The 25,547-nt window shown below is 38.5% G+C and overlaps 4 protein-coding genes across 4 annotated transcripts; 3 read left to right on the top strand and 1 right to left on the bottom strand.

Moving 5' to 3' along the window:
- Positions 1-545: 545 nt before the first annotated feature.
- Positions 546-3,228, top strand: LOC140798474 (laccase-4-like). Its single transcript, XM_073152314.1, has 6 exons — positions 546-721; positions 805-956; positions 1,055-1,299; positions 1,393-1,521; positions 1,645-2,616; positions 2,881-3,228. The coding sequence occupies exons 1-6, from the start codon at positions 605-607 to the stop codon at positions 3,009-3,011; spliced, it is 1,746 nt and encodes a 581-aa protein (XP_073008415.1). The 5' UTR covers positions 546-604; the 3' UTR covers positions 3,012-3,228.
- Positions 3,229-7,593: 4,365 nt separating this feature from the next.
- Positions 7,594-10,283, top strand: LOC140798432 (laccase-4-like). Its single transcript, XM_073152256.1, has 6 exons — positions 7,594-7,778; positions 7,862-8,013; positions 8,112-8,356; positions 8,450-8,578; positions 8,702-9,673; positions 9,937-10,283. The coding sequence occupies exons 1-6, from the start codon at positions 7,662-7,664 to the stop codon at positions 10,065-10,067; spliced, it is 1,746 nt and encodes a 581-aa protein (XP_073008357.1). The 5' UTR covers positions 7,594-7,661; the 3' UTR covers positions 10,068-10,283.
- Positions 10,284-14,657: 4,374 nt separating this feature from the next.
- On the top strand, positions 14,658-17,377 carry LOC140798456 (laccase-4-like). Its single transcript, XM_073152290.1, has 6 exons — positions 14,658-14,839; positions 14,923-15,074; positions 15,173-15,417; positions 15,511-15,639; positions 15,763-16,734; positions 17,039-17,377. Exons 1-6 carry the CDS (start codon positions 14,723-14,725, stop codon positions 17,167-17,169), a joined length of 1,746 nt encoding a protein of 581 aa, XP_073008391.1. The 5' UTR covers positions 14,658-14,722; the 3' UTR covers positions 17,170-17,377.
- Positions 17,378-18,839: 1,462 nt separating this feature from the next.
- On the bottom strand, positions 18,840-24,956 carry LOC140798995 (ATP-dependent zinc metalloprotease FTSH 8, mitochondrial-like). The gene is made up of 8 exons (XM_073153090.1): positions 24,710-24,956; positions 24,365-24,593; positions 24,213-24,287; positions 23,312-23,445; positions 21,747-22,229; positions 20,698-21,465; positions 20,280-20,507; positions 18,840-19,499 (listed from the first exon to the last, which is right to left on the bottom strand). The coding sequence occupies exons 1-8, from the start codon at positions 24,938-24,940 to the stop codon at positions 19,026-19,028; spliced, it is 2,622 nt and encodes an 873-aa protein (XP_073009191.1). The 5' UTR covers positions 24,941-24,956; the 3' UTR covers positions 18,840-19,025.
- Between the last annotated feature and the right edge of the window lie 591 nt (positions 24,957-25,547).

Below are 25,547 nucleotides of genomic sequence, written 5' to 3'. Positions count from 1 at the left end.
AAGATTGAAAGAAAGAAAGAATACTCTCACCAACCATCAAGGTCTTCACCAACTAGCGAGCTAGCCTGAATCCATCAGTAGTCAATCCAATTTCTAGAAAACTACAGTAGAAGATTAAAGTTTAATATACCATGCATGTCTTTATCTCCACCTCTTAATATAAATTTATTGATGTGATTTGAGTCGTCTTCTATTCCCTTGTTATCTAAGAATAGAGTTAGGAGCATATAGTGAGGACAGAATAGCAATGAGGTATAGCATTGCCCTTCAACATGAAAGGAAATTGCCTTCTTACCATGGTTGGTGGTGTACTGGTGTCTCCTATCATGGTGTAATATTGATTATCCCTATGGGCAGCGTGGTCTTTAGTGTAGTCAAATTGAACATATTTGGATTGACTTTAGCCACACTCTGAAGCTAAACTGGGCCAGCATTATCCTTGGAAGTGACCCTCGTTGTCCACCAAACATGCAACACTCCAAGATAGATCTCCACTGCGATCTATTAATTTCTATAAATGGAGGTCCCTAGAACTCATCATGTCCAATATCCCAAGAGTGACGAAATCTTATAGCTCTTACTGCTCCTATATATAGCTAGTAAAATGGCTTCTTCTCTTCTACCTTCATCTCTCCTGATGATCAGTGCTCTCGCTTTGTTTCTCTTACCATGTTTGATACGTGCCCAGCAAACCGGCATCACTAGGCACTACAAGTTCGACGTGCGTCAGTTTTCTTAGCTACTCCATTAAAAGTAATACTACTAATTAAGAATACCTTACTCAATAAATACTAATGCTTGCAGATTCAAATGGCGAACGTGACGAGACTGTGTCACACGAAGAGCATCGTGACCGTCAACGGTCGGTTTCCGGGCCCTAAGATCGTCGCCCGGGAAGGCGACCGGGTGGTCGTTAAGGTGGTTAACCATGTCCCAAGTAATATCACGTTGCATTGGTATGTAACGTAACTCCTCTATATGTTCTCATTCAATATGATTAATATTTGCCAAGTAATTATTTGATTGGATGAAATTAATATACATATATAAATAGGCATGGAGTTCGGCAGCTTAGGAGCGGATGGGCCGATGGGCCAGCTTATATAACCCAATGCCCAATCCAAACAGGCCAGAGTTATGTATACAACTTTACGATAGTGGGCCAGAGAGGGACTCTATTTTGGCATGCACACATCTCATGGCTAAGGGCCACTCTCTATGGGCCAATCATAATTCTTCCAAAGCTTGGAGTGGAATACCCATTTGCCAAACCCTATAAAGAAGTCCCCATCGTCTTCGGTATATATCTTTCTATCATCGATCTTTAAATTAAGTTTTGATACGTACTTTGATTAGGATTAAAAGGTTGACAAGATGAAATAATATTAATAGGTGAGTGGTGGAATGCTGACACGGAGGCAGTAATTAGCCAAGCTCTGCAGAGTGGTGGAGGCCCAAATGTCTCAGATGCGTATACAATTAATGGGCTTCCCGGTTACTTGTACAATTGCTCAGCTAAAGGTACGTAGTATGAATAAATAAAAAGAAACTTTTTAGGGTGTCAAGTATTCATAAATTAAATTATTTAAACTTCCCCGTTAACAACTTATAATGTATTAATTTGCATGTGTGCATGCATGGCAGATACGTTCAAACTCAAAGTGAAGCCCGGAAGATCGTACCTCCTCCGTATCATCAACGCTGCACTCAACGACGAGCTCTTCTTCGCCATCGCCAACCACACCGTCACCGTCGTCGACGTCGATGCCGTCTACGTCAAGCCATTCGACACCACCACCCTCACCATCGCCCCGGGCCAGACCACCAACCTCCTCCTCCACACCAAACCCTATTTCCCCAACGCCACCTTCCTCATGGCCGCCAAACCCTACTCCAGCGGCAGCGGTACCTTCGACAACACCACCGTCGCCGCCTTCCTCGAATACCAAAACCCTAACGATACTCCTTCTCACTCTTCCTTCAGTAAGAACCTCCCCCTCTACAAACCGACCCTCCCCGCCGTCAACGACACGTCGTTCGTCGCAAACTTCACCCGCAAGCTCCGCAGCCTCGCCTCGTCCCGGTTTCCGGCCAACGTGCCCGAGAATATCGACCGGAAGTTCCTGTTCACCGTCGGGCTCGGTGCGAGCCCGTGCCCTGAGAACCAGACGTGTCAGGGTCCTAATGGGACCAAGTTCGCCGCCACGGTGAACAATGTGTCGTTCGCCTTGCCGACCACAGCGCTGCTCCAATCGCACTTCTCCGGGAAGTCGAAAGGCGTATACGCTTCGGATTTCCCAATAATTCCTCTAATGCCGTTCAATTACACTGGAAATCCACCGAACAATACGTTTGTGAGCAATGGGACGAAGGTTTTGGTGCTGCCTTTTAACACGAGCGTGGAGTTAGTGATGCAGGATACGAGTATATTGGGTGCTGAGAGCCACCCTTTGCACCTGCATGGCTTCAACTTCTTCGTTGTAGGCCAAGGATTTGGGAATTTTGATCCGGTTAAGGATCCGGTTGGATTTAACCTTATCGATCCGGTCGAGCGTAACACTGTCGGAGTTCCGGCCGGCGGCTGGGTGGCTATTAGATTCCGAGCTGATAACCCGGGTAAGTAGCTTAGTGTGTATATATATATATATATATATTGTCGTAGAAAATTGGGCTTCGTTTTTCGTCTTGTTACAAACGACCTCTTATTTTTTACCTTGTTTTCCACGTTTTTGCAAATAAAACTAGAAAAGGAGGTGTTAATTTTGAAATATATATGTAAAAATTAGTAAGGATCAATTTTTTATTCTTTAGTTCATTTTTTTTGTGTAACTAATTTGTGATTGGTTGTTACTGATGACGTGGAATGGTGGTGCCATGAAGGTGTGTGGTTCATGCATTGCCACTTGGAGGTGCACACAAGCTGGGGTCTCAAAATGGCGTGGCTGGTGCTGGACGGGAGCCTCCCCAACCAGAAGCTGCCGCCTCCGCCATCCGATCTCCCCAAGTGCTAGATCTGTTCGTCGATTTGGTGCATTTTTCAGATATTGTACCATTAATTTGGGTTTTGGTGTGTGGATTTGCCAACAGTCGAGAGAGGTTGTAGTTGTTTCTTGGCTGAGTTTGATATTAATTAGGATCCACGATTTGATAATGCGGCAAGACATTGTATCTCATATCCATGTTTTTTTTATTATTATTTAATGAATAATAAATAATTTTAATGGACTGGATACCTACTTTGTTCTTTATTTCAGATATTTTATTATACGGTTAATTACATTTTGTGCCACTTATTACAACTCAGTTTTAATTTACACTCTTTTACCGTAAAAACGTATAAAGCACATTCTAGATTTTTAAAAACATATAAGCTCTTACACGTCGTTAATATATATTTTAATGTTATATTTTTATCTCCCTATAATTGAAAGAAATATACTCAATTTTTAAATTTATTAATTAATAAATTAAAATTATCCATCCACTCTTATCAAGTATTAATTAGACAATATTATCTTTCACTCCACCCATGCTATAACATAAGCGAGAATAAACGAGAGACACGTCTCCTCTTTTCTTCTCTTCCTTTTCTTCTCTTTTTCTCTCTTATTCTTCTCATCTTCAGCCTTTTCTTTGACCTCTTATCCCCAAGAACTATGGTACACAGCTTCCCTCTTCACTCTCAACTTTAAAAGATGCCAAAGTTCATCTCACATGTATTTAAGAAAAGATTGTGATGTGAACCGGATCAGATCGGATTGCATTATGGAGATATTGGATTTGATGGATCGAGTCTAGTTATTATTTTTTTATTCTTCTTATATAATTTAGTTAGAATTCAAGTAAGTTAGAGTCTATTTAGTTAGCTAAATTTATTAACTTCTGCGCAGTTTTAAGAAAATAGTACGCAGATATCTATCAATAGACCGACTATTGTGAGACCACTTGAAGAAAATTGAAGACTTCTCAATCTACAACTTTCATATTTAAGGTTTCTCCATATTAGGATTCCATCAATGAAATAATGAAGAAATATTTCGAGAATGATAAGAAATGTTGATTTAGCTAAATTTATCTTTAATCTAAACTTTTAAGGTGAGCCTAATTAAATCATATAAGCTATTAAAGCAAGTTTAATTAAGTCATGTAAGCCTCTAAAGCAAGTTTAATTAAGTCATATATGCCTTTAAGGTAAGTTTAATTAAGTCAAGTAAATTTTTTAGATAAATCCTAGTTAGAATCGAATAAGCATTTATGGCTAAATTCAACTATGACTCATTGTACCCGACCTCTATATATAGAGGGGTTGAGCTTTATTTATCTAAACATTCAAGCATTGAGAATTAATTGATTTATTAATTGATTTATTTTCTTATTCTCACATTTATTATTTTTATCATAGTCGTTAGATCGTCTTTATTTTCTTAGGAGTAGATCTAAGTTAAAAACCCAAATTCTACCTCCAACCCATAGCCATCATCACCTTCAGCAGCCACCCTACTATACGGCCGTCCACCGCCACCATTAGCCGTCCGCCACCCTCCGATGACTGCCGCAAGATCGAATATTTACCATTTTGCTTTATTTTGACATTTTTCTACTATTTTAATTATATCTTTTCATCCGGACATTCGATTAATGTGAAACTAGAGCTATTAGAATTCTATCTCGTGAGGCTACCATCACCTAAAATTTCATAATTTTCTTACACATAGATCAATCCAGATCTAGTCAGATCTGGTCCGTAACGGATTGGAACCAAACTTTATAGGAGATCACTTAAATTAGATATTTCGTAGGATTAATTTCTCTCTTTGTATTATTCAAAATTTGTGATTTTTATAAGGGTTAATTATACTTAAACCCCTAACTGTCATCATTTTTAATATTTCACTGTTGAACTATTTTCTTTTTCTGATTAATAAATCTTCTGAAACGATTAAAAATATCACAAACACGCTTTTCTTATACTCGAGATTGGATTGTATGAATTTACTACAAATTGCCTAAAATTATCACATCAAATTATGTGAGTAGTTATATTTTAGACGAAAAAAATTCCAATTTACCAAACTATCCTTATCTTCTTTAAATGGTAGTTTTATCTTTTTATTTTATTTATTTTATTACTTCGAGGATTCGCCAAAGCTGTCAAGATGGTACCATTCACAACATCTTATCTTTTATATGCTTGCACTGCATACTCATTGCATGTTGGTACATACCACAAAGAGGATATCTCTCCGGCTCACAAATTGTCTTCAATTAAACACATGATGATCAAGAATCTCATAAAAGTTTAACTTATTCATCCTTTCTCACATGAATAATTAATCTATACAAATTTATTAAATCAACATCAAACATAGAACTTGAGCTTACTCTTGTAAAATTTCAGCATAAATAATGCCTCTTTAACTTCACACATCTGTAACCTCCTCCTCTTGATAATTGAAAAACGAAGTAAAATATCGCAGAATTAAACAACTACTACGTAGAGAAGAAATGTAACGAAACCCTAGCTTCCACAACACTCTGAATCGAGGTTTCATCGCGATCGTCACATTGAATCCAGAGGACGTGCTTCCCTAATGGATCAAAGAGGTATAATTACCTGGTTTGAAGGAATTCGAGCTAGGGTTTGTAGAAATACCTGCGATCTAGAAGATGCGACGGGAGATAGGGATTGGATGGAGATTTGAGTGAAGGACACAACAGGGGAAATGACGGGCAGAGGAGATGAGCGTGGCGAGGAGGGAAGCGAGATGATGACGGCAGAAGTCATTAGCCGGAGATGGTATCCGGATCATAACGTGGATAAGAGTGGGCTTGGGCCGTATTAAAAAATGGTTACTTTTAAATGGACCGGCTCATATACAAGCAAGGCAATCAACAACAAATCTACATATATGACTACAAAGTCAGCCCAAGCCCAATAAAACTTCGGACTGGACTTATATTATGGACATTGGCTTAAAGATCTTATAATTTGTTTTCCATGAATACCCTCTTAAAATCTATTATTTACATCATGTCCTCAAAAGTTGATCTTTTTCACGTACATCGAAACACTTGGTTTTTGTACGTCTTAAAACACTTATTTTTTTTTATATAGGCATCCCTCAAAATTAACTAATTAATTACTAAATTTTATCAAATTATTTACGAAAGATACAAAATATCGTTATTCTTATTTGTATATGTTCTTCTGGAGTAAAGGGTGTCGTGTCTTTTTGTCTATTAAATAAAAATTATTTTGAGAGGGATCAATTTGTTCTACTATTTCAAATTATAAGTTTGCACAATTGGAATACACACAAAAAGCCATTCTATAAAATTTACAGCATATAAACCTAGGGCTGTCAAAAAAATTGAGCCAAACTCAAGCTCTGCTCTGCTTGATCAAGTTTGGTGCAAAAGTGAGTCCATTCAAACTTAATTTATAGTTATGTGATGGATATGGTTCTTTATATTAAGATCTAAGGGCTCCTAATTTTACTATGTTAGTTCTTTTGCCTTCTATCATTAAATCAAGCATACTCTAATTACGATTCAACTCAAAATCGATTAGGCTCAATTTAAATTTAAATTAATATAAGCTCAAAATTTATTGATAAGCTCATTTAGTATCGAGCTCAAAAGTCACTTAAATTAAAATTATTTAATTCAAACTTGCTTTATAATTAGGCTTATTTTTTTTTTTCAATTTAAGCTCGACCATAGAGAGCTCGTCTATTTTGCACCCCTATGCAACGTATCTTGAATAGTGGATCCACAATGAGGAGCATTAGTTTTTGTTTCTAAGATACACAATAAATATTGTACTTTGTTCAAAGCAAACGTCCCAACAAAAAGCCTGCATGTCACTTTGCCTGGTGAGATCTCTATCATGAAAACTTTTACTCCTATCAAATCATCATGGATTCAACTACATTAGGTACATGCATGATTGATCATCCAACCCCTGTGAGCTAGGTGTAGAATACATATGAAAAAGGGTAGCTAGCTTAAGAAAGTGAGTCAGTTAAGACATCCTTCTTTGCTTAGAAACATGTAGAAGATTGAAAGAAAGAAAGAATACTCTCACCAACCATCAAGGTCTTCACCAACTAGCGAGCTAGCCTGAATCCATCAGTAGTCAATCCAATTTCTAGAAAACTACAGTAGAAGATTAAAGTTTAATATACCATGCATGTCTTTATCTCCACCTCTTAATATAAATTTATTGATGTGATTTGAGTCGTCTTCTATTCCCTTGTTATCTAAGAATAGAGTTAGGAGCATATAGTGAGGACAGAATAGCAATGAGGTATAGCATTGCCCTTCAACATGAAAGGAAATTGCCTTCTTACCATGGTTGGTGGTGTACTGGTGTCTCCTATCATGGTGTAATATTGATTATCCCTATGGGCAGCGTGGTCTTTAGTGTAGTCAAATTGAACATATTTGGATTGACTTTAGCCACACTCTGAAGCTAAACTGGGCCAGCATTATCCTTGGAAGTGACCCTCGTTGTCCACCAAACATGCAACACTCCAAGATAGATCTCCACTGCGATCTATTAATTTCTATAAATGGAGGTCCCTAGAACTCATCATGTCCAATATCCCAAGAGTGACGAAATCTTATAGCTCTTACTGCTCCTATATATAGCTAGTAAAATGGCTTCTTCTCTTCTACCTTCATCTCTCCTGATGATCAGTGCTCTCGCTTTGTTTCTCTTACCATGTTTGATACGTGCCCAGCAAACCGGCATCACTAGGCACTACAAGTTCGACGTGCGTCAGTTTTCTTAGCTACTCCATTAAAAGTAATACTACTAATTAAGAATACCTTACTCAATAAATACTAATGCTTGCAGATTCAAATGGCGAACGTGACGAGACTGTGTCACACGAAGAGCATCGTGACCGTCAACGGTCGGTTTCCGGGCCCTAAGATCGTCGCCCGGGAAGGCGACCGGGTGGTCGTTAAGGTGGTTAACCATGTCCCAAGTAATATCACGTTGCATTGGTATGTAACGTAACTCCTCTATATGTTCTCATTCAATATGATTAATATTTGCCAAGTAATTATTTGATTGGATGAAATTAATATACATATATAAATAGGCATGGAGTTCGGCAGCTTAGGAGCGGATGGGCCGATGGGCCAGCTTATATAACCCAATGCCCAATCCAAACAGGCCAGAGTTATGTATACAACTTTACGATAGTGGGCCAGAGAGGGACTCTATTTTGGCATGCACACATCTCATGGCTAAGGGCCACTCTCTATGGGCCAATCATAATTCTTCCAAAGCTTGGAGTGGAATACCCATTTGCCAAACCCTATAAAGAAGTCCCCATCGTCTTCGGTATATATCTTTCTATCATCGATCTTTAAATTAAGTTTTGATACGTACTTTGATTAGGATTAAAAGGTTGACAAGATGAAATAATATTAATAGGTGAGTGGTGGAATGCTGACACGGAGGCAGTAATTAGCCAAGCTCTGCAGAGTGGTGGAGGCCCAAATGTCTCAGATGCGTATACAATTAATGGGCTTCCCGGTTACTTGTACAATTGCTCAGCTAAAGGTACGTAGTATGAATAAATAAAAAGAAACTTTTTAGGGTGTCAAGTATTCATAAATTAAATTATTTAAACTTCCCCGTTAACAACTTATAATGTATTAATTTGCATGTGTGCATGCATGGCAGATACGTTCAAACTCAAAGTGAAGCCCGGAAGATCGTACCTCCTCCGTATCATCAACGCTGCACTCAACGACGAGCTCTTCTTCGCCATCGCCAACCACACCGTCACCGTCGTCGACGTCGATGCCGTCTACGTCAAGCCATTCGACACCACCACCCTCACCATCGCCCCGGGCCAGACCACCAACCTCCTCCTCCACACCAAACCCTATTTCCCCAACGCCACCTTCCTCATGGCCGCCAAACCCTACTCCAGCGGCAGCGGTACCTTCGACAACACCACCGTCGCCGCCTTCCTCGAATACCAAAACCCTAACGATACTCCTTCTCACTCTTCCTTCAGTAAGAACCTCCCCCTCTACAAACCGACCCTCCCCGCCGTCAACGACACGTCGTTCGTCGCAAACTTCACCCGCAAGCTCCGCAGCCTCGCCTCGTCCCGGTTTCCGGCCAACGTGCCCGAGAATATCGACCGGAAGTTCCTGTTCACCGTCGGGCTCGGTGCGAGCCCGTGCCCTGAGAACCAGACGTGTCAGGGTCCTAATGGGACCAAGTTCGCCGCCACGGTGAACAATGTGTCGTTCGCCTTGCCGACCACAGCGCTGCTCCAATCGCACTTCTCCGGGAAGTCGAAAGGCGTATACGCTTCGGATTTCCCAATAATTCCTCTAATGCCGTTCAATTACACTGGAAATCCACCGAACAATACGTTTGTGAGCAATGGGACGAAGGTTTTGGTGCTGCCTTTTAACACGAGCGTGGAGTTAGTGATGCAGGATACGAGTATATTGGGTGCTGAGAGCCACCCTTTGCACCTGCATGGCTTCAACTTCTTCGTTGTAGGCCAAGGATTTGGGAATTTTGATCCGGTTAAGGATCCGGTTGGATTTAACCTTATCGATCCGGTCGAGCGTAACACTGTCGGAGTTCCGGCCGGCGGCTGGGTGGCTATTAGATTCCGAGCTGATAACCCGGGTAAGTAGCTTAGTGTGTATATATATATATATATATATTGTCGTAGAAAATTGGGCTTCGTTTTTCGTCTTGTTACAAACGACCTCTTATTTTTTACCTTGTTTTCCACGTTTTTGCAAATAAAACTAGAAAAGGAGGTGTTAATTTTGAAATATATATGTAAAAATTAGTAAGGATCAATTTTTATTCTTTAGTTCATTTTTTTTGTGTAACTAATTTGTGATTGGTTGTTACTGATGACGTGGAATGGTGGTGCCATGAAGGTGTGTGGTTCATGCATTGCCACTTGGAGGTGCACACAAGCTGGGGTCTCAAAATGGCGTGGCTGGTGCTGGACGGGAGCCTCCCCAACCAGAAGCTGCCGCCTCCGCCATCCGATCTCCCCAAGTGCTAGATCTGTTCGTCGATTTGGTGCATTTTTCAGATATTGTACCATTAATTTGGGTTTTGGTGTGTGGATTTGCCAACAGTCGAGAGAGGTTGTAGTTGTTTCTTGGCTGAGTTTGATATTAATTAGGATCCACGATTTGATAATGCGGCAAGACATTGTATCTCATATCCATGTTTTTTTTATTATTTAATGAATAATAAATAATTTTAATGGACTGGATACCTACTTTGTTCTTTATTTCAGATATTTTATTATACGGTTAATTACATTTTGTGCCACTTATTACAACTCAGTTTTAATTTACACTCTTTTACCGTAAAAACGTATAAAGCACATTCTAGATTTTTAAAAACATATAAGCTCTTACACGTCGTTAATATATATTTTAATGTTATATTTTTATCTCCCTATAATTGAAAGAAATATACTCAATTTTTAAATTTATTAATTAATAAATTAAAATTATCCATCCACTCTTATCAAGTATTAATTAGACAATATTATCTTTCACTCCACCCATGCTATAACATAAGCGAGAATAAACGAGAGACACGTCTCCTCTTTTTCTTCTCTTCCTTTTCTTCTCTTTTTTCTCTCTTATTCTTCTCATCTTCAGCCTTTTCTTTGACCTCTTATCCCCAAGAACTATGGTACACAGCTTCCCTCTTCACTCTCAACTTTAAAAAGATGCCAAAGTTCATCTCACATGTATTTAAGAAAAAGATTGTGATGTGAACCGGATCAGATCGGATTGCATTATGGAGATATTGGATTTGATGGATCGAGTCTAGTTATTATTTTTTTATTCTTCTTATATAATTTAGTTAGAATTCAAGTAAGTTAGAGTCTATTTAGTTAGCTAAATTTATTAACTTCTGCGCAGTTTTAAGAAAATAGTACGCAGATATCTATCAATAGACCGACTATTGTGAGACCACTTGAAGAAAATTGAAGACTTCTCAATCTACAACTTTCATATTTAAGGTTTCTCCATATTAGGATTCCATCAATGAAATAATGAAGAAATATTTCGAGAATGATAAGAAATGTTGATTTAGCTAAATTTATCTTTAATCTAAACTTTTAAGGTGAGCCTAATTAAATCATATAAGCTATTAAAGCAAGTTTAATTAAGTCATGTAAGCCTCTAAAGCAAGTTTAATTAAGTCATATATGCCTTTAAGGTAAGTTTAATTAAGTCAAGTAAATTTTTTAGATAAATCCTAGTTAGAATCGAATAAGCATTTATGGCTAAATTCAACTATGACTCATTGTACCCGACCTCTATATATAGAGGGGTTGAGCTTTATTTATCTAAACATTCAAGCATTGAGAATTAATTGATTTATTAATTGATTTATTTTCTTATTCTCACATTTATTATTTTTATCATAGTCGTTAGATCGTCTTTATTTTCTTAGGAGTAGATCTAAGTTAAAAACCCAAATTCTACCTCCAACCCATAGCCATCATCACCTTCAGCAGCCACCCTACTATACGGCCGTCCACCGCCACCATTAGCCGTCCGCCACCCTCCGATGACTGCCGCAAGATCGAATATTTACCATTTTGCTTTATTTTGACATTTTTCTACTATTTTAATTATATCTTTTCATCCGGACATTCGATTAATGTGAAACTAGAGCTATTAGAATTCTATCTCGTGAGGCTACCATCACCTAAAATTTCATAATTTTCTTACACATAGATCAATCCGGATCTAGTCGGATCTGGGTCCGTAACGGATTGGAACCAAACTTTATAGGAGATCACTTAAATTAGATATTTCGTAGGATTAATTTCTCTCTTTGTATTATTCAAAATTTGTGATTTTTATAAGGGTTAATTATACTTAAACCCCTAACTGTCATCATTTTTAATATTTCACTGTTGAACTATTTTCTTTTTCTGATTAATAAATCTTCTGAAACGATTAAAAATATCACAAACACGCTTTTCTTATACTCGAGATTGGATTGTATGAATTTACTACAAATTGCCTAAAATTATCACATCAAATTATGTGAGTAGTTATATTTTAGACGAAAAAAAAATTCCAATTTACCAAACTATCCTTATCTTCTTTAAATGGTAGTTTTATCTTTTTATTTTATTTATTTTATTACTTCGAGGATTCGCCAAAGCTGTCAAGATGGTACCATTCACAACATCTTATCTTTTATATGCTTGCACTGCATACTCATTGCATGTTGGTACATACCACAAAGAGGATATCTCTCCGGCTCACAAATTGTCTTCAATTAAACACATGATGATCAAGAATCTCATAAAAGTTTAACTTATTCATCCTTTCTCACATGAATAATTAATCTATACAAATTTATTAAATCAACATCAAACATAGAACTTGAGCTTACTCTTGTAAAATTTCAGCATAAATAATGCCTCTTTAACTTCACACATCTGTAACCTCCTCCTCTGATAATTGAAAAACGAAGTAAAATATCGCAGAATTAAACAACTACTACGTAGAGAAGAAATGTAACGAAACCCTAGCTTCCACAACACTCTGAATCGAGGTTTCATCGCGATCGTCACATTGAATCCAGAGGACGTGCTTCCCTAATGGATCAAAGAGGTATAATTACCTGGTTTGAAGGAATTCGAGCTAGGGTTTGTAGAAATACCTGCGATCTAGAAGATGCGACGGGAGATAGGGATTGGATGGAGATTTGAGTGAAGGACACAACAGGGGAAATGACGGGCAGAGGAGATGAGCGTGGCGAGGAGGGAAGCGAGATGATGACGGCAGAAGTCATTAGCCGGAGATGGTATCCGGATCATAACGTGGATAAGAGTGGGCTTGGGCCGTATTAAAAAATGGTTACTTTTAAATGGACCGGCTCATATACAAGCAAGGCAATCAACAACAAATCTACATATATGACTACAAAGTCAGCCCAAGCCCAATAAAACTTCGGACTGGACTTATATTATGGACATTGGCTTAAAGATCTTATAATTTGTTTTCCATGAATACCCTCTTAAAATCTATTATTTACATCATGTCCTCAAAAGTTGATCTTTTCACGTACATCGAAACACTTGGTTTTTGTACGTCTTAAAACACTTATTTTTTTTTTTTTATATAGGCATCCCTCAAAATTAACTAATTAATTACTAAATTTTATCAAATTATTTACGAAAGATACAAAATATCGTTATTCTTATTTGTATATGTTCTTCTGGAGTAAAGGGTGTCGTGTCTTTTTGTCTATTAAATAAAAATTATTTTGAGAGGGATCAATTTGTTCTACTATTTCAAATTATAAGTTTGCACAATTGGAATACACACAAAAAGCCATTCTATAAAATTTACAGCATATAAACCTAGGGCTGTCAAAAAAATTGAGCCAAACTCAAGCTCTGCTCTGCTTGATCAAGTTTGGTGCAAAAGTGAGTCCATTCAAACTTAATTTATAGTTATGTGATGGATATGGTTCTTTATATTAAGATCTAAGGGCTCCTAATTTTACTATGTTAGTTCTTTTGCCTTCTATCATTAAATCAAGCATACTCTAATTACGATTCAACTCAAAATCGATTAGGCTCAATTTAAATTTAAATTAATATAAGCTCAAAAATTTATTGATAAGCTCATTTAGTATCGAGCTCAAAAGTCACTTAAATTAAAATTATTTAATTCAAACTTGCTTTATAATTAGGCTTATTTTTTTTTCAATTTAAGCTCGACCATAGAGAGCTCGTCTATTTTGCACCCCTATGCAACGTATCTTGAATAGTGGATCCACAATGAGGAGCATTAGTTTTTGTTTCTAAGATACACAATAAATATTGTACTTTGTTCAAAGCAAACGTCCCAACAAAAAGCCTGCATGTCACTTTGCCTGGTGAGATCTCTATCATGAAAACTTTTACTCCTATCAAATCATCATGGATTCAACTACATTAGGTACATGCATGATTGATCATCCAACCCCTGTGAGCTAGGTGTAGAATACATATGAAAAAGGGTAGCTAGCTTAAGAAAGTGAGTCAGTTAAGACATCCTTCTTTGCTTAGAAACATGTAGAAGATTGAAAGAAAGAAAGAATACTCTCACCAACCATCAAGGTCTTCACCAACTAGCGAGCTAGCCTGAATCCATCAGTAGTCAATCCAATTTCTAGAAAACTACAGTAGAAGATTAAAGTTTAATATACCATGCATGTCTTTATCTCCACCTCTTAATATAAATTTATTGATGTGATTTGAGTCGTCTTCTATTCCCTTGTTATCTAAGAATAGAGTTAGGAGCATATAGTGAGGACAGAATAGCAATGAGGTATAGCATTGCCCTTCAACATGAAAGGAAATTGCCTTCTTACCATGGTTGGTGGTGTACTGGTGTCTCCTATCATGGTGTAATATTGATTATCCCTATGGGCAGCGTGGTCTTTAGTGTAGTCAAATTGAACATATTTGGATTGACTTTAGCCACACTCTGAAGCTAAACTGGGCCAGCATTATCCTTGGAAGTGACCCTCGTTGTCCACCAAACATGCAACACTCCAAGATAGATCTCCACTGCGATCTATTAATTTCTATAAATGGAGGTCCCTAGAACTCATCATGTCCAATATCCCAAGAGTGACGAAATCTTATAGCTCTTACTGCTCCTATATATAGCTAGTAGAATGGCTTCTTCTCTTCTACCTTCATCTCTCCTGATGATCAGTGCTCTCGCTTTGTTTCTCTTACCATGTTTGATACGTGCCCAGCAAACCGGCATCACTAGGCACTACAAGTTCGACGTGCGTCAGTTTTCTTAGCTACTCCATTAAAAGTAATACTACTAATTAAGAATACCTTACTCAATAAATACTAATGCTTGCAGATTCAAATGGCGAACGTGACGAGACTGTGTCACACGAAGAGCATCGTGACCGTCAACGGTCGGTTTCCGGGCCCTAAGATCGTCGCCCGGGAAGGCGACCGGGTGGTCGTTAAGGTGGTTAACCATGTCCCAAGTAATATCACGTTGCATTGGTATGTAACGTAACTCCTCTATATGTTCTCATTCAATATGATTAATATTTGCCAAGTAATTATTTGATTGGATGAAATTAATATACATATATAAATAGGCATGGAGTTCGGCAGCTTAGGAGCGGATGGGCCGATGGGCCAGCTTATATAACCCAATGCCCAATCCAAACAGGCCAGAGTTATGTATACAACTTTACGATAGTGGGCCAGAGAGGGACTCTATTTTGGCATGCACACATCTCATGGCTAAGGGCCACTCTCTATGGGCCAATCATAATTCTTCCAAAGCTTGGAGTGGAATACCCATTTGCCAAACCCTATAAAGAAGTCCCCATCGTCTTCGGTATATATCTTTCTATCATCGATCTTTAAATTAAGTTTTGATACGTACTTTGATTAGGATTAAAAGGTTGACAAGATGAAATAATATTAATAGGTGAGTGGTGGAATGCTGACACGGAGGCAGTAATTAGCCAAGCTCTGCAGAGTGGTGGAGGCCCAAATGTCTCAGATGCGTATACAATTAATGGGCTTCCCGGTTACTTGTACAATTGCTCAGCTAAAGGTACGTAGTATGAATAAATAAAAAGAAACTTTTTAGGGTGTCAAGTATTCATAAATTAAATTATTTAAACTTCCCCGTTAACAACTTATAATGTATTAATTTGCATGTGTGCATGCATGGCAGATACGTTCAAACTCAAAGTGAAGCCCGGAAGATCGTACCTCCTCCGTATCATCAACGCTGCACTCAACGACGAGCTCTTCTTCGCCATCGCCAACCACACCGTCACCGTCGTCGACGTCGATGCCGTCTACGTCAAGCCATTCGACACCACCACCCTCACCATCGCCCCGGGCCAGACCACCAACCTCCTCCTCCACACCAAACCCTATTTCCCCAACGCCACCTTCCTCATGGCCGCCAAACCCTACTCCAGCGGCAGCGGTACCTTCGACAACACCACCGTCGCCGCCTTCCTCGAATACCAAAACCCTAACGATACTCCTTCTCACTCTTCCTTCAGTAAGAACCTCCCCCTCTACAAACCGACCCTCCCCGCCGTCAACGACACGTCGTTCGTCGCAAACTTCACCCGCAAGCTCCGCAGCCTCGCCTCGTCCCGGTTTCCGGCCAACGTGCCCGAGAATATCGACCGGAAGTTCCTGTTCACCGTCGGGCTCGGTGCGAGCCCGTGCCCTGAGAACCAGACGTGTCAGGGTCCTAATGGGACCAAGTTCGCCGCCACGGTGAACAATGTGTCGTTCGCCTTGCCGACCACAGCGCTGCTCCAATCGCACTTCTCCGGGAAGTCGAAAGGCGTATACGCTTCGGATTTCCCAATAATTCCTCTAATGCCGTTCAATTACACTGGAAATCCACCGAACAATACGTTTGTGAGCAATGGGACGAAGGTTTTGGTGCTGCCTTTTAACACGAGCGTGGAGTTAGTGATGCAGGATACGAGTATATTGGGTGCTGAGAGCCACCCTTTGCACCTGCATGGCTTCAACTTCTTCGTTGTAGGCCAAGGATTTGGGAATTTTGATCCGGTTAAGGATCCGGTTGGATTTAACCTTATCGATCCGGTCGAGCGTAACACTGTCGGAGTTCCGGCCGGCGGCTGGGTGGCTGTTAGATTCCGAGCTGATAACCCGGGTAAGTAGCTTAGTGTGTATATATATATATATATATATATATATATATATATATAAATTGGGCTTTCTTTTTTTTTTATAATGGAAGCACTTACATTTTCGTCTTATTACAAATGACCTCTTATTTTTACCTTATTTCCACGTTTTTGCAAATAAAACTAGAAAAGGAGGTGTTAATTTTGAAATATATATGTAAAAATTAGGGAGGATCAATTTTTTATTCTTTAGTTCATATATATATTTTTTTTGTGTAACTAATTTGTTATTGGTGGTTACTGATGACGTGGAATGGTTGGGCCATGAAGGTGTGTGGTTCATGCATTGCCACTTGGAGGTGCATACAAGCTGGGGTCTCAAAATGGCGTGGCTGGTGCTGGACGGGAGCCTCCCCAACCAGAAGCTGCTGCCTCCGCCGTCCGATCTCCCCAAGTGCTAGATCTGATCGTCCATTTGGTGCATTTTTCAAATGTTGTACGGTTAATTTGGGTTTTGGTGTGTGGATTTTCTAACAGTCGAGAGAGGTTGTAGCTATTTCTTGGCTGAGTTTGAATTAATTAGGATCCACGATTTAATAATGTGGCAAGACATTGTATGTCATATCCATGTTTTTTTTTTATCAATTAATGAATAATCAATTTATCAAACGCCGCCGAGACCTGCTCTTTAACTCCGACCCGACCCGCTATCCGACCCGATTCAGATCGGATTCGGATAAAAAATTTCTATCCGATTCGGATACGGATTCAGATACGGATAGAACTTTTGAAAAAAATTCGGATACGGATTCAGATATGGGTCGGATATATTTTTCGGATTCGGATACGGATATCAGATATCCGTTTATCCACATATTTTTGTAAATGATTTACATTTTTTTAGTTTGCTTATTTAAATAGTAAATATTAATATTATTACTAATAATACATTATATATTATTTATAGAGATTAATTTCTCTAATTTTATAAATTTGACATACAAAACATTTATTTATCATAAAACTCTTAATAATTTTGTGTTAATTATATATAAATAAAATATTATAATTATTTTAAATTCAATCAATATCCGTTTAAGATTCGATCCTCTATCCGAAAATTATCCGTATCCGTTTAGTTAGGATATGGTTTTAAATTTTGCTATCCGTCTAATATTCGTATCCGAATCCGGACTAAAAATATGGATCCTGATATAGGTTGAGTACTATCCGATCCGTATCCGATCCGTTTTCACCCCTACTTACATGGGATCTTTTTTCCCAGTGTTTTTGAGAATAACTACCTAACTCCAACCCCAAACAATATTGTGGAGAAATTGTTTGGTGGTTGGTAGTTTGGTGTCTTGGCTCAATTCGGTTGATGGCTTAGCAATGCGATTAGCTTGGAAGAACAGCTTGGCAATGCAACGGCTTAGAGCAGGTCTCGGCGGGTTTGATTCGAAGCAATTGTTCGGCGACGCATATGGCTTGAAGCCTATACTAGACAGTTAAAGGCTCGGTGGGGCCTAAAGTGCCTCTATATCTAGGGATGATTGGCCTTTTGTCCAGCTCATATCTAGTCTTCGGGGTCATGAATGATCAAAAAAAATAAAGTTTCGAGTTTATTATGAAAAACTGCCTCACTTTTTAGAGATCTGCAAATCAACCTCTCCTTTAATTGTTATATTTGTAATAAAAATCACCTTAGTTTCGGATATAGCTAGAATTCCGTTGAGATCATTAAATTAGTCAAGTCGAGAGAGAGAGAGAGAGAGAGAGAGAGAGAGTAAAAAAAACAGTACGCATATATCATAATTTAGAAAAAAATCTGACTCTCAGACACAAACATTGTTGCCTCAGTTGAAGGAAAAGGAGAAAAATCTTCTGAGAAATGAAAGACATGTAGTGGCAGCGGGCGTCGAGATTAATCATTAGCATGGAAGTCTTTAAACCTGCAAATAGGAAGGAGTTGCTCTACAAAAAAATATTCACGCATAGCAAGATCAAAAGTTGCCTAGGTGGGGGTTTCTACTGAATTCTACCTGCTATTAACTAGCTATGCTGCAATGCATGGCACACACCAATATGAATCTAAAAGTCTACTTGCAGCTAAAAGAGAGATCACAGGATCGGTTCAAAGATGATCCGGCCATGTAATAATCTGTTAACAACCAACATGCCGCAGTTCTTCCACCCACAAAAGGTGCAATTTGGATTGGATGTTAATTTATACAATTAGTTAAGTCGCACCAATGGAAAGAATCCATCAGTATGATAGTTACAAGAAAAAGAACAAGGAAAAATGAAAACTTTCCAACTACGTGGGCACAACCTCTCCATCTAGGGATGGAGATCCATTGACATCGTTGGGTGCGGGTGCTTGGCTCTTCTTTTCCTCGTCCTCTTGGAATCCTAGCTTGAACCGATCATAGTTTGTCAGCTCAGTTGTCTTGAATGGCCGCTCTCCGAGGACACGGACCATATCATCCTGGTGGAGAACTTCCTTCTCAAGCAGTAGCTCTGCAATTTGGGCAACATGATCCTTGTGCTCATTAATCAGTTCCAGAGTTCTCTTGTAGGCCTTACCGACCCATTCTCTCACTTCGCTGTCGATTATGGCTCCAGTCTTGTTGCTGTAGGGCTTGATCATTTCAAAACCGTCCTCTCTCTGAGGGAAAGAGAGGAGACCAACTTTGTCACTAAAACCATATACTGCAACCTGGGCATAAGTCATCTTAGTAACTTTCTCCAAATCATTCTGAGCACCAGTAGAGATCTTTCCCAGCAGGACCTGAAAACCATCACAACAAAGTCATTGACTGTTACATTTAACTACGCTGCCGGAATTATGACTCTACAAGAAGGAACAAAACAAAATAATTTGCAAATGGAAAAGAAAACTAGCATTGCATGTCCCTATGGATTTCACTGATTTCTACAGGTGGCATGAACTATCTTCATTCTCGAAAAGTATGACCAGGAAACTAGAAGAAACTTGAAGGCAACAGTTATCAACTAAATGATTACAATATTTCACAGAACAAATTCTTGAACCTTCAAGGGTTAACAAGAAGGAGGATGAGCAGAAGAGAGAAGAAATTGCTGCAGGGTTGAAAAGAAAAAGGAGATTCAATAAATCATACAAAAATTTTACGCAAACAATTATTCTTGAGAGAACATTTAACAGTCTTCTTGTGGTTTGATGTGACCAACAACGGAATATATACAAAACAGCCTATATATTAGAGAAAACAATTATATATATCATATAGGAGATCGGGATGATTATATTTTAAAAGATATCCTTGAATTCTATCACATCCAGAATTTTTCTTTTTATTACTAAGAAGAAAAGGAGAATGCCAATATGTCAGAAGAGACTGAAAAGGAAAGGACAGCCTTTCCATATCATATGCATCATGCATGAGATCTTCTTGTGGCTATTCATAGTAAGGAGATACTGGCGAATAACAAAGAAAAACATCAGAGCTTGAATTAATACATATATAATACATTACAATCAAGCAGATAGTATCACTGGCTCAATCATAAATCACCAAAACTATTTTACCTCCTCAGATGCACGACCACCTAGCGTCATACATGTCACGTCAAAGAGCTGCTCTTTGGTCATCAGAAGATTCTCATTTGGGACATACTGAGCAAAGCCCAGAGCTGCAGTTCCACGAGGAACAATTGTAACCTTAAGAAGGGGCTCTGCATGCTCTAAAAACCACCCAGCAACAGCATGACCTGATTCATGGTAGGCAACAGTTCGGCGCTCCAACTTGCTGATGACCTGAAAATAGCTTCAAATTTCAAACAATATAGCTATCCATGTTGGCAAAGACGAATACTAAAAGGAGGGAAGCATTCTTATGGTCGATAAGTGAGTAACAATAAGTTTCTAACTTGAAGACTAAATGTGTCTACAATTGTGCTGTCATCTCAATCAGTGACAAAGCTAAAAAATCCAGAAATACAATTACCTTATTTTTCTTCTCCAAACCACCAATGATTCTATCAATAGCAGCCTCAAAATGTTGCATCGTGACCTGAGTTTCCTCAAACCTTGCAGCAACCAAAGCAGCTTCATTGCAAACATTGGCAATGTCAGCTCCAGCAAATCCAGGCGTAAGGGCAGCTAATCTTTGAGAATAGAATGATGGATCATTATCCAGTTTAATCTTCTTTAGATAGATGCGAAATATCTGTTCACGGCCTCTTATATCAGGCTTATCAATTGTTATTTGACGATCAAATCGACCAGGCCTTAACAAAGCCTTATCCAAAATATCAGGTCTATTAGTACCAGCAAGTACAACAACACCGGCAGTTGTACCAAACCCATCCATCTCTACAAGCAACTGGTTTAAAGTGCTTTCACGTTCATCGTTTGCGCCAGATAAACCTCCACGACCTCTTGCACGACCAATTGCATCAATTTCATCAATAAAGATTATACTAGGAGCACATTGTCTAGCTTCTTGAAACAAATTTCTCACCCTGGATGGCCCAACACCAACAAACATTTCCATAAAGTCTGAACCAGATATAGACAAAAAGGGGACACCTGACTCTCCTGCAGTTGCTTTTGCAAGAAGGGTCTTTCCTGTGCCCGGAGGGCCGACAAGAAGAGCACCTTTGGGAATTTTTGCTCCTAGTTCTTCATACTTCTTCGGATTTTTAAGGAAATGCACAAACTCCATGATTTCTTGTTTGGCTTCATCACAACCAGCTACATCCTTAAAATATACCTGGATCACATTTGTCCATATAATAAAATCATGAGACAGTACAAAATCTTTAACAGTTCTACAAATAATGACACATCAATACAAAAACCGGACTAGCCAATCCATGCACGCCAGAGAAAATCCAGAAAGCATCTAACCAAGCATGCTGAACAGCAATCAACATCAAATATAAAAAACTATTTGTACTCTTCTTTTTTTCCCCAGTTACAGGTTTTCAACAATGGCAGAAATAAGAACAAGAGTACAACCAGAAGAGAAGATATGAAGAGACCAAGATGTACCTTATTTTTGGAGTTTTTATCCATCTTTGTCACCTGAGCTTTTCCAATGTTAAATATCCCACGGTTTCCCCTTCCAGGCCCACTACCTATATTAAACCCACCTTGTATCCTTCGTCCCATTAAGTAAATAAGTCCAACGAGGAAGGCTGTCGGGGCAAATCTCAGCAGTTCCTGAAACCAGTTTACTTCAGAGAGATAAGTTACCGGGACATAGTCATGTGGATCTGTCCCCAAAGCTTCTTGCGCTTCTTCCAACTTTTCTTCGAAAGATTCCACACTTCCAATATTGAAATAATACTTATACCGACTAGAAGCCTGTCTAGGAATATCTGTTGTAGTACTCTGGATATCACTATCTTGGTTTTGATCTCTTGTCCGTGGTGAACTCCTCACGTAAACTTTTGCAACTGATTTATTAGACACAACAATGCGATCAACTAAACCAGGTTCCAACAGCTTATTCTTGAACTCTTGAAAACTTATCTGGAAAAGTTAGCAGCCAATTAGTCCACCAGTAGATTACTTATAAGAATTTTTTTTCTGTAATCTAGAAATGAAGGGCAAAATAGAGCAATCACAAAGGAAATATGCTTCATTATTATACACAGAACTTTTACCAGTTTGTTAGAAATCCAAAAATCATAATGCAAACTACACAAGACCCAAAATAATAACCAACCAAAATAGTAGCATCATATGGAAGACTATTCACACATAGATATGAGATATAAAAGCAATAAAGCAAACAGACAACGATAACAACACAGCTTTCAGTCCCAACTATTGGGGCTGGCTAAAAGCAAAGGGAGATAAAAACACATAATAACCTCAACTAACAAAAGTAAGGGGATTAACCTTAAGAACAAACAAGGAAACTTTCGGTCTATGAAGCAAACAGTAAGCATATAGCAAGCTAAATGAATCAAATGCAAGCAATTAGTCTTTAAAGAATTTAAAAAAAAAGTAATTTCTGTTGCAAAAACAACCTCCCATAAAATGCAACACAAGCTCCTCCTAATTAAATTCTTGAGAATATTACTCGACCTAGATTCTGCTTTGATTCATAGCTTCAGAAAGGCATCTATGGCATAACTGCAAATAATAATAATACCAAATCTAGGTAGGTGCTATCATCTGAGGACCAGTCCATCAATTCAAAGTTCAGGATCAACTGTCTTAAAAAACATCCACAAGATGATTAACTGTCAAAGCTGTGGTTATTTCTAAACACATTAAGGGCTACTAGATATTATAGGACAGAAGTCATGAAAGAGCGGATAATCAAAATTGATCCACATTGACACATTCTCTCATAGGTGTTAACCCATCCTACTATCTATCTCCTTAAAATCATCCATACTTTAGGCATAATTAAGTACATATCAACAGTTGGAGGCCATTAAAAATAGCATATTGGTAGAGTTCAAAATAAGAAACTCATAAATTCCTCACCTAGTCTGCATAACTCATTAAATATTTTATGACAGGATAATTTTATAACAATCACATATAAGCAAAAATCTTCATATGGAGCAAACGAATACACTAGTAATAATAAATCTGACCTCCTTCTGCTCCGATGAACCAGAAGAAAAAGAAGAAAGCAACAGGCCGAGGAATATAAGAGGAGCAAGATAATTCTGCAACTGCCTCATGAAATTCTCCTGGAAAGTCCCTTGCTCATCTGTGCTTGAATCTTCTGCAAATAAGAAAACCAACAAGATTATCAAGATTAGCTCAAAGTAGTTCAGGGTGGTGCAGTGAAACGGAAGTTTCCCCACTTCTACTCAAGAAATTGCCCGGTGATATATTACAATCATGTAGTACCATACTACTGTTGACAAGGGTATCAACTCAAGATCAACTTCCCTTATTCTCTATTAGTAGTCAATGCCTGATTGTCTTCTAACTTACTTTCCCTTCCAAGTTGCAACAATGTTAAATTATTGTCCTTTTATATGCTCTAAATATTGTATTTTGGTAAACAGTCAATGAATTCCAATCGCTATTCTGATGCACAGAAAATTAATAATAGTTAGACTGCATTATGGATTGAAAAGCTCCGTCGTAAGCTATAACACTATAAATGAATGTGTATAAGCATATATTCTATGGTAGCATTTATCTTTCTTATTTTTTTGTACTAGATAGGTCATTTTCAGATCCACAGCTCTTTTAACTTTCATCATGGTCCATCCTGCAAAGTTGTGTTTAAACAAATATTTAGGTATAGAAATGCTGGAAGATGTATATCATGCTGAGGTTGGCCAAGGATGAGCTAGAATAAAAATTATGATATTCGGACATCAAGAGGATAACAAAATAATGCTCCTGACTAATGAAATCAAAGGAGTATGATAGGGTGCGTCAAACATACAAGACTCACATTTTGTAAACTAAAACATATATGAACATCAAATAAGCAAATTAAGCTAACACTGAAGAGCAGGAGAAAAGATTACATACGCTTTGAATCTGACTTGTTCTTGCCATTCCCCTTTGGAATTTCCTTCTTATCCTTCGGGAAGTAATTCTCATAATCTACAAAACCAAAAGAAAAAAAATATTGAGCTAAAATCACATGAAAATTCCAAAAGAACAATAATGCCCAAACTTACTCTTTCTATTCGGCGATTCGCTCGAAAAGAACCGCCTAAAAGTAGGATTCGCCAGCAGAAACCTCCACTTATCGTGATTCCTTGCAGAAACAGCCGTATTTGCCCCTATAGAAGTCAAATAACTTCTAACAAACCCTAATCCGCCATTATCGCAACGAGAAGAAGAAGACTGCAACGAGTTTCCAATCGGAACCCCAGGCCTCACTCCATATCCACCCAAAAGACCCGCCTACACAACGCAAGATCCAAACTTTAGGCCATTTAACACATCAAACGAGAGATCGGAACAAGAAATCGGGTTCAAAACTGAACTTTTATTGAAAAGACCCAAAAAAAAAAACTTACGGTTTGGGAACGGCAGCGTGCGGACCGCGAGAGAGAGCGCGCGAGGGATGAGATGGTCATCCTGTGGTGCGATCGCGCATGAATTGGACAACAGAGGAGATGGGAAGAGAAGAAGAAGGGAGAAGGAAGAAGGGATTGGTGATGGGAAGAGGAACGCGTTGCTATGCTATGTATGTGCTCGGCGAAACAAAGGAGAGGGGTAAAAATGGAAGAGGAGGGTAGGGGCCGCATAAGATATTTGGATATCGGATCCTGGTTTTCTATCCCTGCAGCGGTATTATGGAATTATACCGCGTATACCACGGATATTAGGGCCCGGAGAGAGGAACCGAGATGACGCCCGATAACCCGACAACGCGTGGGTTATCGGGTTGCGGGTTGGAGTTCGATAACTCGGATCCCGTGCATAATAATACTTGGGGATTTTGAAATCTTGTCATATAAAATGAGGCTGGATGTGTTATAATTCCTCCTTGCTACCCAAGGAAGGGCAAGGAGGACACTTGCTTCTATAATTTAAAGAAAAAAAGTACACTAAGAAAAATATAATATGTGATAAAAGATCATCACGGATGACGAAAGTGAGAAGTCTTATGGAGCCGCATGTTAGAATGGTCATGTACTCATGTCGCATGTGATTATGTGAGTTATCTTTGGATATTTCTCACACTTCAGAAAATAAGAAGCAGAAAGTAGTATAGGCTAAGTCAACAGGGCTAATATATACCACAACTATAAAAGGCATTGAATTTTTATTTGTATAATTTTTGCCCCCTCGGTATTCGAGGCTAAACATTCAGATTAACTGAAAAAAATATAAATTACTATAATACCGTTA

This window comes from Typha latifolia, chromosome 12 (assembly GCF_019914945.1).
Source record: "Typha latifolia isolate L0001 chromosome 12, TyphaL0001v2, whole genome shotgun sequence".
NCBI classification, from domain to species: domain Eukaryota; kingdom Viridiplantae; phylum Streptophyta; class Magnoliopsida; order Poales; family Typhaceae; genus Typha; species Typha latifolia.
The sequence above is the reverse complement of the archived record's forward strand: the minus strand, read 5'-3'. Positions and strand labels throughout refer to the sequence as shown.